General features: G+C 34.9%; 1 protein-coding gene across 1 annotated transcript in view; it reads right to left on the reverse strand.

Moving 5' to 3' along the window:
* Positions 1 to 1059: 1059 nt before the first annotated feature.
* Positions 1060 to 13663, reverse strand: part of ANGPT1 (angiopoietin 1) — a 292884-nt gene continuing 280280 nt past the window's right edge. The window contains exon 9 of the mRNA XM_065903221.1: positions 1060 to 3642. Within this exon, the coding sequence (XP_065759293.1) occupies positions 3482 to 3642 (161 nt within the window). The 3' untranslated portion in view covers positions 1060 to 3481. The remainder of the gene's footprint in view (positions 3643 to 13663) is intronic.

Raw genomic sequence — 13663 nt, forward strand, 5'->3', positions numbered from 1 at the left:
CTCGGAAAACTAAAATTACAACTACCACCTGGCCTAGAAATTCCGCCCCTGGGTATATATTCAAAAAGAAAAAACCCCCACTAATTTGAAAAGATACATGCAACCCAATGTTCATAGCATTATTTATAATTGTCAAGGTATGGAGTGTTCATTAACAGATGAATGGATAAAGAAGATGGGCCATATGTATATATATATACACACACACACACATACACAATGGAGTGTTGTTGTTGTTTAGTTGCTAAGTCATGTCTGACTCTTTTAGTTGCTAAGTCACATTTGACCCCATGGATTGTAGGACACCAGGCTCCTCTCTCCATGGGATTTCCCAGGCAAGAATACTGGAGTGGGTTGCCATTTCCTTCTCTAGGGCATCTTCCCAAACCTAGGGATTGAACCCACATCTCCTGCATTGGCAGGTAGATTGTTTACCACTTAGCCACCTGGGAAGCCCATACAATGGAATACTACTCAGCTAGAAAAAAGAAGGAAATTTTGCCATTTGCAACAACATGGATAGACATAGGGCAATATGCTAAGTAGAGTAAGTCAGAGAAAGACAAATACTGTACGCTATCACTTACATGTAGAATCTAAAAAATACAGCAAACTAGTGAATAAAATAAAAAAAGAAGCAGACTCATAGATAAAGAGAATAAAACTACTGGTTACCACTGTGGAGAGAAAAAGAGGCAGGGGCAATATAGAAGTAGGGTTAAAAAAAATGTTGTTATGGGATTGTATTAAATCATGTGTGTAAAACTTTTACAAAATAGAACACTATAGAATTTAAAGAATCTAGTCAATAAAAAAGAACACAAATTAAAAAAAAATTATTGACAGGACATAACAATCACAATATAGTTGTGGGACTCAAGACCCATTGCTTTGATCTAACATTCTAATGGAGCTAAGCTTTCTTATCATATCCAAGACTGAAAGATTTTCAAAGATTGAGACTTTCGTTCATTTGGTAATTTTTTTCATAGAACCCATACTTCCATATATCTCTAATTTTAAAACTTGTAAAATATTTAAAATGAGGAGTTGCACAAATGTGTTACTTTCAATTTTATTTAAATCAAATAAAGCTGCCATTGATGTGCAGAAATTGGCATAGAAACTACATGAGTTTAATTCATATAAAAATTAAAAGACAAAATCCTATTACCTAATTGTCTTATCCTGAATAATTAAATGCAAAGGATATACATGTTAAATGGCGACAGTGCACATAATGGAGTCATAAAACATTTTATACTGCTTTATTATAAATAATTGGAAATATTTCATTTTTTAAACCCAGATAACAAAACAGTAAATATCATGCTTTTCCCCGTTATTTCCTTTTATTTTTTTGTATTATAAGTTGGAAAATAGTATTACTTTTCAAAAGAATGGTAAGTAAAATATCTTTAGGAACACAAAAAACAAAACACTCACTTTCATTCACTTAAATGAAAATATCAAGGAGGTTTTCAGAGGAAGAAGCTAACCACTGTTATGAAAGAGTCGACAAGAATAGAAAAACTGTGGAATACCTGCAAACAATTTTAAGGCAGAACAGGTTTGAATACACATGTAAAAGTATAAACATTTGATGGTAAACTTTGAAAAAGTAATTTCTGAAAAATGTGAGTAGCTTTATTCTCTCAAATGGAGGAAACCCACAAAGGCACAAGGGATCAAGTCACCAGGCCTAAAACTGGTGCCAGTGCCTGATAAAAACTTTTTGTTTTTTTAAGAAAGGAAGCTCAAAGTGGATTTCAATTTTCTTATATCAGAGTATACCTTATGTTTTGATAAAAACTGTTCACACTTGTAATCTTGAGCACTTAGAGGCAGAAAGCACTTCTTGACAAAATACTGCAGTAACTTCAAATTGCCACAAATATCAGTGTCCAAAACTGACTTAAAATCAGTTAAGCCATAGAAATATTTTCATTGTGATTTACAGTAACTAGTAATTAGAATTTTCTTAGTCAAGTGACTATGATTAAGTTTCTCTTTTGTTCATGTGTTTTCTTTAACATATAATACAAAGTTTGCCAATATTTTTCCTGTAATGGTAATGCCTTAAAATCAGAAATTGCCTAAGAAAAGAGAGCCCAAGGTAGAAAAATATGAAGAAATAGTACATCTCATAAAGTGGTATAGTAGTTTTTTTGAAAATGTGCTTATTTGCATCAATTGAGGGCAATGTTGCATATTCCAGATTAAACAGCTATTAGGTTTACTGTAGATATAAACATGCTATGTACAATGATATTTATAATTCTTCTTTCATTTTTCATAGACTTCAAAGTGTATCATTTATAGAAACTGGAACAGAGTGAATCTGGAAAGCAAGTTTCAGTTAATTAGTAAAAATTAAATTAGCATGAAATAGCAGGGTGAAGAATTGAAGATAATTATTTTAAAAATAATAAAGTTACACTTAAGTGGACACATGCAAGAAGATACTGTAAAATGACCTGTTCCAGTTTACTTGGTTTTATTTCAACTTATTACACTCTAAAATACTGCTTTCATGTATAATATCAAAGGAAATATTAAATGCATGTATATTATTTTAAGGGCTTGATGATATATTTCACATTCTTTAAACTTTACTCAGGCTATAAATATATTTATATATCAGTCAGTTTTTAAAATGAATGAAAACTGTAGCATGGGGGAAGGATAAATTTTCATCTCATATGTCCAATAGTTGATTATGTCCATTTTTTTTGAAAACTGTATCAAAAAATCAAAGAATAACGGAGTGTGTTTCTACTTCACACTGCTATTCTTCATGCACTACAATTCTTTATAGTTTACCAAAATGGAATTTACATTTGAAGATGGGTTAACTGAAATCAACTAGCAAGTATGATTTAGGAATTAGAATTCTGAAATCCATTTCACTAACTCAGAGGGCAAGGCCGTTCTTCCTGAACTTTTATTAAAATTGTGCAACAGTACAAACTTATTAGGTTTGCATAGAAATAACACCATTTCACTGGTGTAATATATCTTTTCCAAAGGATTATGGCAAGCCAGTTTTTATTCTTCATGTATACTATTTTTGTTCTTGTTGTTCATTTTCTTCTTCTTCTCTCTCTCTCTTTCTTTTTCCTTTTTTGGTTTTACATGAAATAAACCATGTTTATCATCTGGCTACCATAGTTCCAAAATAAGATCCAGTAGTAGTTTGAAGCACAGTGAGCTTAAGAGTTTCTTCCCTTTTAAAAGCATGACAGTGAATGGCAGTCTATAGTCAAGCCATATGAACACAATCATCCCAAGTAGAGACTTTGTGAACTCAAAAGGTTCTAAATTCATAGTCAAGGACCTTGGTGACTTCACATAACTGCTACTTGTTGCTAGAAGGGAGACCATATTGTTTGCTTCAGAAGTTTTCAAGCAGTTTCTCATCTGGTGGCTTCTCCAGATTTCTTGGTGGCTTTTAAAATTGCTCTTGACTGACATTATGCCTTCAAAAGTCCAAAGGTCGAATCATCATAGTTGTGGAACGTAAGGAGTAACTGGGCCCTTTGAAATAATGCCACTTTATTCCATTCAGTTTTCCATGGTTCTGTCCCGCTGTATAAAACATTCCATTTAGATTGGATGGGCCACAGGCATCAAACCACCAGCCTGAAAAATTAGTTAATAATGAAAGAGAAGGAGAAGAAACAATTACATAAATAAATTGAACATTTGGAAATTCATGCCACTTACTGAGGGGAAACATTCACACTTATGATTATTTGCAAATCAGATGTATTCAAAAAATATCTTCCTGGTAGTGAAATTGTTTTAAATAGCATCCAAAAGACAGTGTACAATTAGAAAGAGGAATGCTCTCCTGAAAATCAGCTTTCAGTGTCACTCCATTGGGACTCATTTCCCAATGTAATGATGGGAAGCATTTGGGTTTCAAGATACGATCTAGTCAGGCTTGGATTTGTACAAACGGTAAGTGAAATGAAACCCTTCAGAGGCATTCCACCTGAAGCCTGTTATTGGAAATAGAACAATTAATTATTAGCAATGAAGTTCAGAAGTTTGGACAGCTAACATCTAAACAGAAAGAAATGTCCTCCATGTAGTTCATAGTTTTGCCTACTGGCCCTTAGCTGCTTCTGAAATTAACTGAATACCAGAAAATGACTATGAATTTGGATGGCTATACCTTCTCCCCAGCTTATAGCAATATGGGAAGCATTCATTGAGAGTAACCACATAGTTCTTATATAACAGCATGTTTTCCTATGATTGTCAAAGTTCTTTCTAAACTTAGTAAAAAGAAAAATGATGAGTAACATATAGATCCTGTGCTCACAAAGCTCTCTGCAAGGATAACTCAGTATTTTATTTTTTAAATGAATTAAGTTCTTAGCTTTTAGATAGAACATAGTACTTTTCCCCCTCTCTCCTGAAGTAATACTACTAAAATCTTTAGGGAGAGATTTATGCCAGAGACATTCTGGCATATTTGTATTTGGATACAGTTGACCTCCCTTTGATTACAGAGTTATACCTAAGGGACTAATAGCTAAAGAAAGAGAAAGCTATACAGCCGATGTTTAACTGTAACATGAGCATCATTTTGCAGAAACTTTAGAAAAAGTTAAATGGAGAAAAACTAGTTCTCATTTTTCAATTTTGGAGGGTGAATACAGCTGGGTTGTGTTTGTAAAGTCATACTAGAGGCCTAACAAGCTATATTAATCACTAACTCATACTAGGAAAAAGTAAGGTATGTCAATGAATTTGGAAAGACACTGTATTTAATGTTTTAGCAACTGTATGCAAACAACATAGATGTTAATGTAGTCAAAACACGGGGGACAAGAAAGTTCTTATTTGGCAAGCAAGGAGGAAACTGTAAAATTCCACCTTTTTCTTCTTAAGATTAATTCCTTTAAAATTTTTTGGTAAGTACAACTAGTAAAAATATGCTATTTATATTTTTTAAAAAAAGGTGTTCTAATATTAGGGAATTTATTTACCCATAAGACTCTTAAAGGACAAAATGAAACTCAACTTGATTGCTTCAGTATTTTAACTTTCTCCTCCTTTTCTATGACCTTCTTGAGGCACTCTTCCATCATGTTAACGAGCCACCATGGTCTCTCTCGCAAGCACGGTTACTCTACTGTTGAGGACCACTACAAATCATAGAGGACCCTCCAAGTTACATTAAGATACTCGGGGCAGAAGTGTGTGGATTTGTTTGTTTTATAGTACGAGTTCTGGGAGAGTGTGGGAAGGCAGACTGCAGGAGCAGAGCCTGGCAATGAAGGCCACAGGCTGAAGAATGTATTCACTGGGAAGCTACAGTGAGCTTTGGAAAGAGACAAGAAAAAGTAGGGGCACGTGAGGGAATAGGGGAAACTGATCTTACGTATCTTTCCTAACAAGTAAAGTGGGGAATGTTCCGGGTAAGAAGAAAGGCATTTTGGAGACACTGAAAGGAGACCAGTACGGATAGGTCAAAGTTAACAAAAGCAACAGTAGCCTGGATCTGAGAGGGTCTGAAGATCAAATCACACAGTCTTTTCTTCATTATCCCTGGTTGCTCAGTGGTAAAGAATCGGCCTGCAATGCAGGAGACGTGGGTTTGATGCCTGGTTAGGGAAGATCCTCTGGAGAAGGAAATGGCAACCTATTCCTGTATTCTTGCCTAGGAAATCCCCTGGACAGAGGAGTCTGGCAGGCTACAGTCCATGGGGTTGCAAAAGAGTCAGACATGACTTAGCAATTAAACAACAGCAACAACAAATGAAAAGGCATGGTTTATATTCCATATTCTTAGTGCCACACCTAACAGAGTTCGCTTAGCAGATGACTCGCAAGGGCCTACAGACTTATTGACAGATTGTTTCTTCTTTTAAAGCCTTTATAGTCTGAATTAGTCTAGTTTATTTTTTTTAAAAGCTATATTTGATAGATACCTGTATATATAACATCCGGGTTTATTGCATTCATTTTTTCTTTATTCATTCAATTTGTAATCCTCATGAAGTGTTGTCATACAACACTCAACAGGACAGAGAACTCTTATGGAGCTTACTCCTAATGTGACAAACAGGCAAAAAAAAAGTAGCAAATAAATAAAATACCTACAAATCATTAGGAAATGATGATGGAAAAAGGAAGAAGAAGAGGATGAGGGGAGGAGGAAACAGAGAAGAGGAGGGGGGAGTTAGAACCAGGGTGCTATGAAGGAGAATAATAGGAGCCCTATTTGCCTCTTCATGCTCATGGAAGAAGTTGATATTTAATGAAACTTGACAGATGAGAAGACTGCAATGTGAAGATGGGGAAAGACTTTACTAAGCAAAGCATAGCACATGCCAATGCCATGAAGCTGAAAGAGAGTTGGTGTTTAGGGACTAAAAGAACATCAGTGTAGGTGGTATACAGTGGCCAAGGGAAAGGCTTGCAGGAAATGAAGGTGGAAAAATGGCAATCTTGGTGGAAACTCAAACAATGTGGAAACTCTTATAGTTTATCCAGTCTACTTCTCTATCATCAGGTGAACAAGTGGAACATTCTCTAGGAATGGGAACCAATATTTTACCAGGGGAACCAGATCTGCCAGGTTAAATGTTTAATTAAATATTATTTAGAGCCCTTGTTCTATAACTGTGGTCTACCAAAGCCACCCTGAGCACATGTGGCAGCATGATGAAGGGGAGGAAATTGAATTTAGAATCAGTCCAACAAATACTAACCAATGGACAGATATAGGGGTCAGAGTTGAGTAAAACAAAATTCCTGACTTCAAGGAGTATACAATTTTGTGTAGGAGAGAAACAAACTGTTAAATGACAAGACAGCTATTTAACAGAGATGAAGAAAATCTTGGGAACAGAGGCAGAATGTCCTGTTTGTGGGTCTGTAAGCTTCACTCATCACTTGATCTGGATCCTGAAGGATGGGTGGGAGTTCACAGGATAGAAAGAAATTATCTAAAGACAGTATGTACTCTGGCAGAGCAGAAGAGAGTGCCTGCCAGCAGCTTGACTTGGCTGCAATGCCAGTGGGTAAGGGGTTGGAGAACACAGGGCTGGCAAAATAAACAGGGGCAAAACATGGAGGTTTTTATTATATGTTTAAAAATGCTCTTGTGGGCAATGGGGAACCTAGAGTACCAGACCAGAAATTAGAAGATCCTGACTTGATGCTGACTTCACCAGTTAATAGCTAAGGGATCTTAGGCAATAGTATATGTAACATTTGATATTTACTGAACAGTTAATCTGTATTGGGACTCTGCTAAAATATTTATATGCATTTTCTCAGTTTATTCCCCACACAACCCTATGTGGTGTGGCAAGTACTAAAATGAAGACCCTGATGATCAGACATTTTAAGGAACTTTTCCAATGTCACACAGTCACTTACCTCCTCATTCCTAAGATGTGGATCATAGATATCTAATCAACCATTTTCACAGCACAGGTTCAGAGATCATATAAGATGGCACACTATTAAAGCTTCTAAAAGCCTACCTAAATGTTCTTGTGTAAGTTATCTAGGAAGCAGGCAGAAACTTCAGAGCAGGAATAAAAAGAATCAGATCTCATGAGATCATCACAACCATTTAATAATGAAGACCAAGTCATCAGTGCCACCATATTTACTTATTTGCTTGGTAGGGTTAATTAGAGAAATATGAAAATAATTTGAATTCAAATGAGTACAGTTGTTCAGTGTTTGTTGTAAAGACATGGCACTTAAGTACCTAATTTGGGTTTTATGGGCTTACCTAGGGCTTAGGAGGTAAAGAATCTGCATGTAATGGAGAGGCAGACATATAGGATAGATTTATGGACACAGTGGGGGAAGGAGAACATGGGACGAATTTAGAGAATAGCTTGGAAACATATACAGTACCATATGTAAAATAGATAGCAAATGGGAATTTGCTCTGTGACAAAGGGAGCTCAACCCAGTGCTCTGGGACCACCTAGAGGGGTGGGGTGGGATGGAGCGGGAGATAGAAGCCGGGTTCAGGAGGGAGGGGACATTTGTATACCTATGGCTGATTCATGTTGTTGTATGGCAGAAACCAACACAATACTGTAAAGCAATTATCCTCCGATAAAAAAAAAAGAGATGGCAGAAAATAAAATGAAAGGGCAATTATTACTCATGACAATTTCAGTTGTAGTGTCTTTTATAAAATACTCTGAACTTCAAGTTAGCAAAAATAGTTATCTCTATGAAAGTATTTTCTGTTTTTTTCTGACAAGGAATTTCTTTGTATCAAATATTTAAGTTTGTCCACTTTCTACCTCTCTTTGAAAAAATTAAGCATGACCCGGTCATTAAACATAAATCCTGAAAAGAAGTGGCTTTAAAGCATATTCATAGAAAGCAGGCAAAAAGTACAGCAGGCTCCTGGTTACTTCTGGTTAATCTCCTTTGGCATTTATAGATAACCATATGTACTCAATGGGTCCTCAGAAACAATGTAAGTTTGCATAACTTGAAGGTATCCTTGTGAACATATAAAGGAGTATGCCTGGGTTTGCAGTTCTCCAATTAGATATCAAATAGCTGAATTAACTATCTTCTAAAATTCTGGGGCAATATCAACTTTGTACTTTGTTCTATAAGTGCCTGGGGATAATAGATGAGCAATATGTTAAAGAAGTTAATTAGAAGAGGCACTTTAAGCTTTAAAGAACTTAGCAATGAAAACAAAGGATGGAAGGCAGCAGCAGTTTCCATGTGCTGTTGGGACAACTGATAAAATGTCTTAAATGTTTTAAGATTGGCAATTGCTGAGATGAACTTTGCCAAGCATTTTTCTTCATAACCTGTAACCTTATGTATATTTTAATAAGAAATCTGAGAAGCATGTTTCTAATTCATTTACACTTAACTCATTAAAATTTAGTTTTGGAATAACTATCTTGGGCTTCTCAGGCCTTGAAAAATCATTTGAGTCTTTTATCTTTGAAGCAGAAAATTCACATTTTATCACCAATACATGAAACTTTGCCCAGAAAACAGGAACTTGATTCTAAACTTTGTACTCAGGAAGTTCAAATTTATTTGAAAGTCAGGAAACCTAACTCTCAAATTCTTCTGATCCTAAACAAAATGTCTCTCAACACTTCTTTTCTAAGGTAAAAAGTACAGCAAAATAAAAAGATCTATCTGTGGTTATGGATTTCTTTCTAATCAGCAACATGCAAAAGAACTGGCACAGAGAATAAGAATCTTCCTTTTTTATCACTAACTAAGGATGAGGCTGAAAAAAACTGACTGATGCCATAGCTATCATCGGGATCATCATGAAAATCACTCACTGATTTCATGGGTACAAATGCGGCTCCTACCCAGAACTAGCCTCAAGGAGCAGCTGCAAGCTCTTGTGTGCTGAGCCGAAGGATCCTTCCAGAATTCTGCATTCCTTCTGTCATTTCATCCCATACCCCCTTCAAGTCAAGGACTTGGCTTTTTTCCCCTTTCTCTTCTTTTTGTTCCATAGATAGAAAGTTGTTTATCCTGGCTGGTAATCTTGAATTCATTTTAATCCTTTAGGTATTCTCTTACTGCTTCTTTTCTCCCTTGGACTTCATTTTACTTTTAGCTACAGTTAAGTGAGGAAATCCTCATGAAAATGGGCCACAAACAGTAAAGCAGAGCTAAACTCTTGTCTTTGAGCACTGTTTCTTTTAAGAATGGCAGTAGAAGGAGTGGATAAGGTAATGGCTTATCTGGCGGTCATATGCAAATCCTCTGACATTAATTCTGTGACCTTAAGCCACTTAGCTAAGTCTTCCATATCTTAGTTCTCACCAAAGATCTCTGTTTAGAATGGTCTGTGGAAGTGTCCTTTTCAAGTATTAAGTATGTCATTTATGATAATGCAGAAATGACTTATACACTAAGAGTGCAATGGATATTTACTATATTACTTATTATTAGGGTAAAATATAAACAAAATCGTTTGGCTATTATCATCAACTATTAAGTTTTGGGGCAGCCTTGTGTTATAGGCCTATCAGTTCTTATTCACTTTTTTCCAAATTGATCTTTTAAGAGACATTTTCTGACATTATTTTTTCTTTTTCCAATAAATATAAACTTCCTCCCAGAGAACAGAAATATAATCTTAAATTCTGCACTTAGAATGTTCAAATTTATTCAGAAGTTATAAACCTAACACTCAAAAGTTTTCCAATATGGAATTTAGTCTTCTGGGGCTAAGTTATTCTTAAAATTTGGCTCTAGTCTTTAATATTCATCCCTTTGTTCCATGTGTGTGCATGCAAATTAATATACACACGTGAAAGGGAAAGGGTTGGTTGCTCAGTAGAATACTGTAGTAAGTAGCCATTCTCTTCTCCAAAAGATCTTCCTGACCCAGGGATTGAACCTGGGTCTCCTGCACTGTAGGCGGATCTTTACCATCTGAGACACCAGGGAAGACATATACATAGTTTGGCATTTTAAATCTAAGTTCATGAAAAAGTCACATTCATATTCACATTGATTTATTTTTATGTCTTTTCACCAAGATCATTTGTGATTTCACAATGTCCTTCAGACTCTGATAGCCTACTAATGCATTTAACCGAAATGTATTAAGCATAGCCTGTGAGACAAGCACTACACTAGGCCCTGAACACACAATTGTGGAGAGCATGATGTCCCTGCCTTCAAGAAGTGTACCTATTTGTGGAACAGGCTTGTGTACTAAATAAGAAATTGCTTTGAAATAGAGTAATGCAATGTAGATATCTGTGGCCAATCTTAAATTATCCATATGGATCTTTTCTCTCAACATGTTTGCCTAAAACCTAGGGAATGCCAGTTATCTGACAATGGCTAGCACATCCTTCCTGGGTTATCAAAAACTCTAAGATGATTACATTTTCCCAAAGATCTTGTCACTTTAACAGTTAGAGAGCCTGTTAATTTCTTCCATTTTGTCTTCTTCAAGGTTATATAGCAGGCAAGGCAAGCATTTATCAACTCTCTATAGCTAGCATCTGGTAAGTTCGAGGGTGTACTAAGAATTTATGTGTATGACTTTATCCCATCTTTTAGAACTGAACTGAGAATATCCTTTGTTAGCTTTAGTCTTGTCTGTCGACTGGCATAGTTTATGCGTGGGAAACAGATTGGAGTTTCTACCACAACAGATTCTTTCTGCAGAGGGTTAGGTCACATTTTTACATAGCTTTTATATTAGATACAAAATAAGAAAATTGTGTTGAAAGAAAAGGTAAGAAAAAGAATGTAAAACAATACCATATTTTGTTAGGGGTCATTTTCTTTACTTTTGGTCAGCAACCTTTAGTAATTATAGTTTCTAGCAGAATTTTAGAAAAATATATTTTGAAGAATACTGATCTGGTACCAAAGCCCATGTTTTCTTTGCATGTAAAAATCTAATGAGAAAAGGTTTTCATTTTCATAATTTGAGTCATAGTTTTTTACATATTTATGTTTAATACAATAAATCCATATAAACAAAAGCATGTGTTGACTGATATTACATTTTCATTTTGTAAATATTAAATAACAGGGAAAACATTAAGTTCATAATGAAACTGATTCTTTCCTTGGGTTCATGAGGGTACAAGAAGGGCTCTCCTATGAGACTAAGAAAATATTTCCTATAATCACCACTTAAATTTATCCCTCCCACTACTGAAATATACACATTTGTTGTAATATACTATACAAAGGGGGAACCTAAGGAGAAAACTTACACATTTTCCTAAGGTCAGTGAATCACAGAACATAGATATTTCTGGTTTATAATAAATGCACACTAACAAATCAACTCTAGAGATTAATTAAGAGGTCAGTTTCATAGAAAATGTGTGTGGCAATTTTAATTTAGAAATATATGGTATGGTCCCATAACAACAGTGTAATAAAACATAAAAATTACTGTTTTTAAATTGGACAGAAGAATTTCTGGTAAGGTAGAAATAAGTACATATGTCTGGAAAAGGAGGTATAAAACACTGTGGCATCTATTTCTACTGATGCAAATATGCTTTTTTAGTCAGCTATACTTTTTTTCCACTAACAATGAACACAGCCAAACTGAAAAATAATATTACTTGTTTTTCTCTACTGCAGCCACTAAAAGTACACAGAATAACAAAATCACAGAACCAGAAGAAAACGTAGGAGACAATCTTATGTAGACTGGCAACTATAGGAATGTGCATATGTAAACTCTCTCATATAACTACCTTTATATTTTCTTGAAGGTGTCCATAACTAAACATCCACAATCTTTTCTGGCAACTCATTCCAGCCTTTGATTCCTGGACACTCCATCAAAAGCCACTTTCCCCTTCCTCCAATAACTATCACGTGCTATATTTTGTCCTCAGAACTTGCTATAATGTGAAATTGTGTATTTATTGTTTACTTTTTGTTGATGGTCTTCTTAAAATACAAGCTCTATTCTGTCTTACTCACTTTTCTAATTGTAGTTGACCCTTAACAGTTACTCATTAAAATTATGTTAAGTAAATAGAGGGAAGTTAATATGTTAGGAAGAAGGAAGAACAAAATGTTCTACTTTCTGTCTAGCTGAAATACCTTCTATTTTTAATTAAGCCTATCTCTTGTTTTTCAGTCGTTGATAGATAGGGTAACAACAATACCACCTTCTCCAACAAAAATCCCTCCATGTACTTGAAGAAAACTATTTAGGACGGTTAAGCAGGCAATAAATCTGACTTTATCCTTAACTTCTTTTAGAGGAAACAATGGAAAATATATAAACAAACAAGATAAAACAAAGCTTTAACTGATGATGACAGAGAACTAAGAATTATTAGTTTCAAAAAGTATGAAATCTATCTGCTTAAGAGATGATTTTAAATATGCAAGAAGTCAAAATACAAATTTTTTAAAAGGAGAGGAAAAATCATTAGATGGAGAAAATGGTTCTAAGGTGAACCATGACAGAGAATATAGAGTGGTGGTGGTGTGGGGGTAGCTAAGTAGAACATAAGTTTCAGATAATACTCAAGTTACCTGGACTGTCATTGACATTCACCCTTATGTACCCCAGTTCTTAGCTATCTAAATTCCACATATTTGTTTTGCAGAATGCATCACTTTGCAAGACCTGGATTCTTTTAAAAGGATATTTGATAGGGTAGTGGTGTTTATTACAAAAACATATTTACTTAGACTATTCCAGCCCAAGCAATAAGGGGAAATTTCTTCTCCTCAATATATGTGTTTATTGACGGGTAAGAAGTAGGTCCAAGAGTGATTATGGATGAAAGAACATGATAAAGTTCAATCATCTGAAGCAGAAATAAAATCACAATCCTGAGCAATGTAGTTTTCTCATCATTAACCAAGAGATGCATTCTCCTCTTTGCTTTGCTCTATATTTTCATTATTACGACAGAAATATGAACATATTGGAACACTATTCTAAGTAAACATTTGAATGATTTTACTGTTGGTCTTTCATGTGTTGTATCTATTTGATAAAAAAAAAAAAATCTGTAAAAACAGACATGGAGAAAATGAAGTGCACTTCTATATTAAAGTGGGCAAAAAAAGTACAATCAAAGTTCATTTGTCCCTGTATAAAGTTGCTGATAATTTCACTTATAGGGTCATGGAGGTTAAAAAAAAAAGGGGTATTTTCTTGTAGGAA

This window comes from Muntiacus reevesi, chromosome 12 (assembly GCF_963930625.1).
Source record: "Muntiacus reevesi chromosome 12, mMunRee1.1, whole genome shotgun sequence".
NCBI classification, from domain to species: domain Eukaryota; kingdom Metazoa; phylum Chordata; class Mammalia; order Artiodactyla; family Cervidae; genus Muntiacus; species Muntiacus reevesi.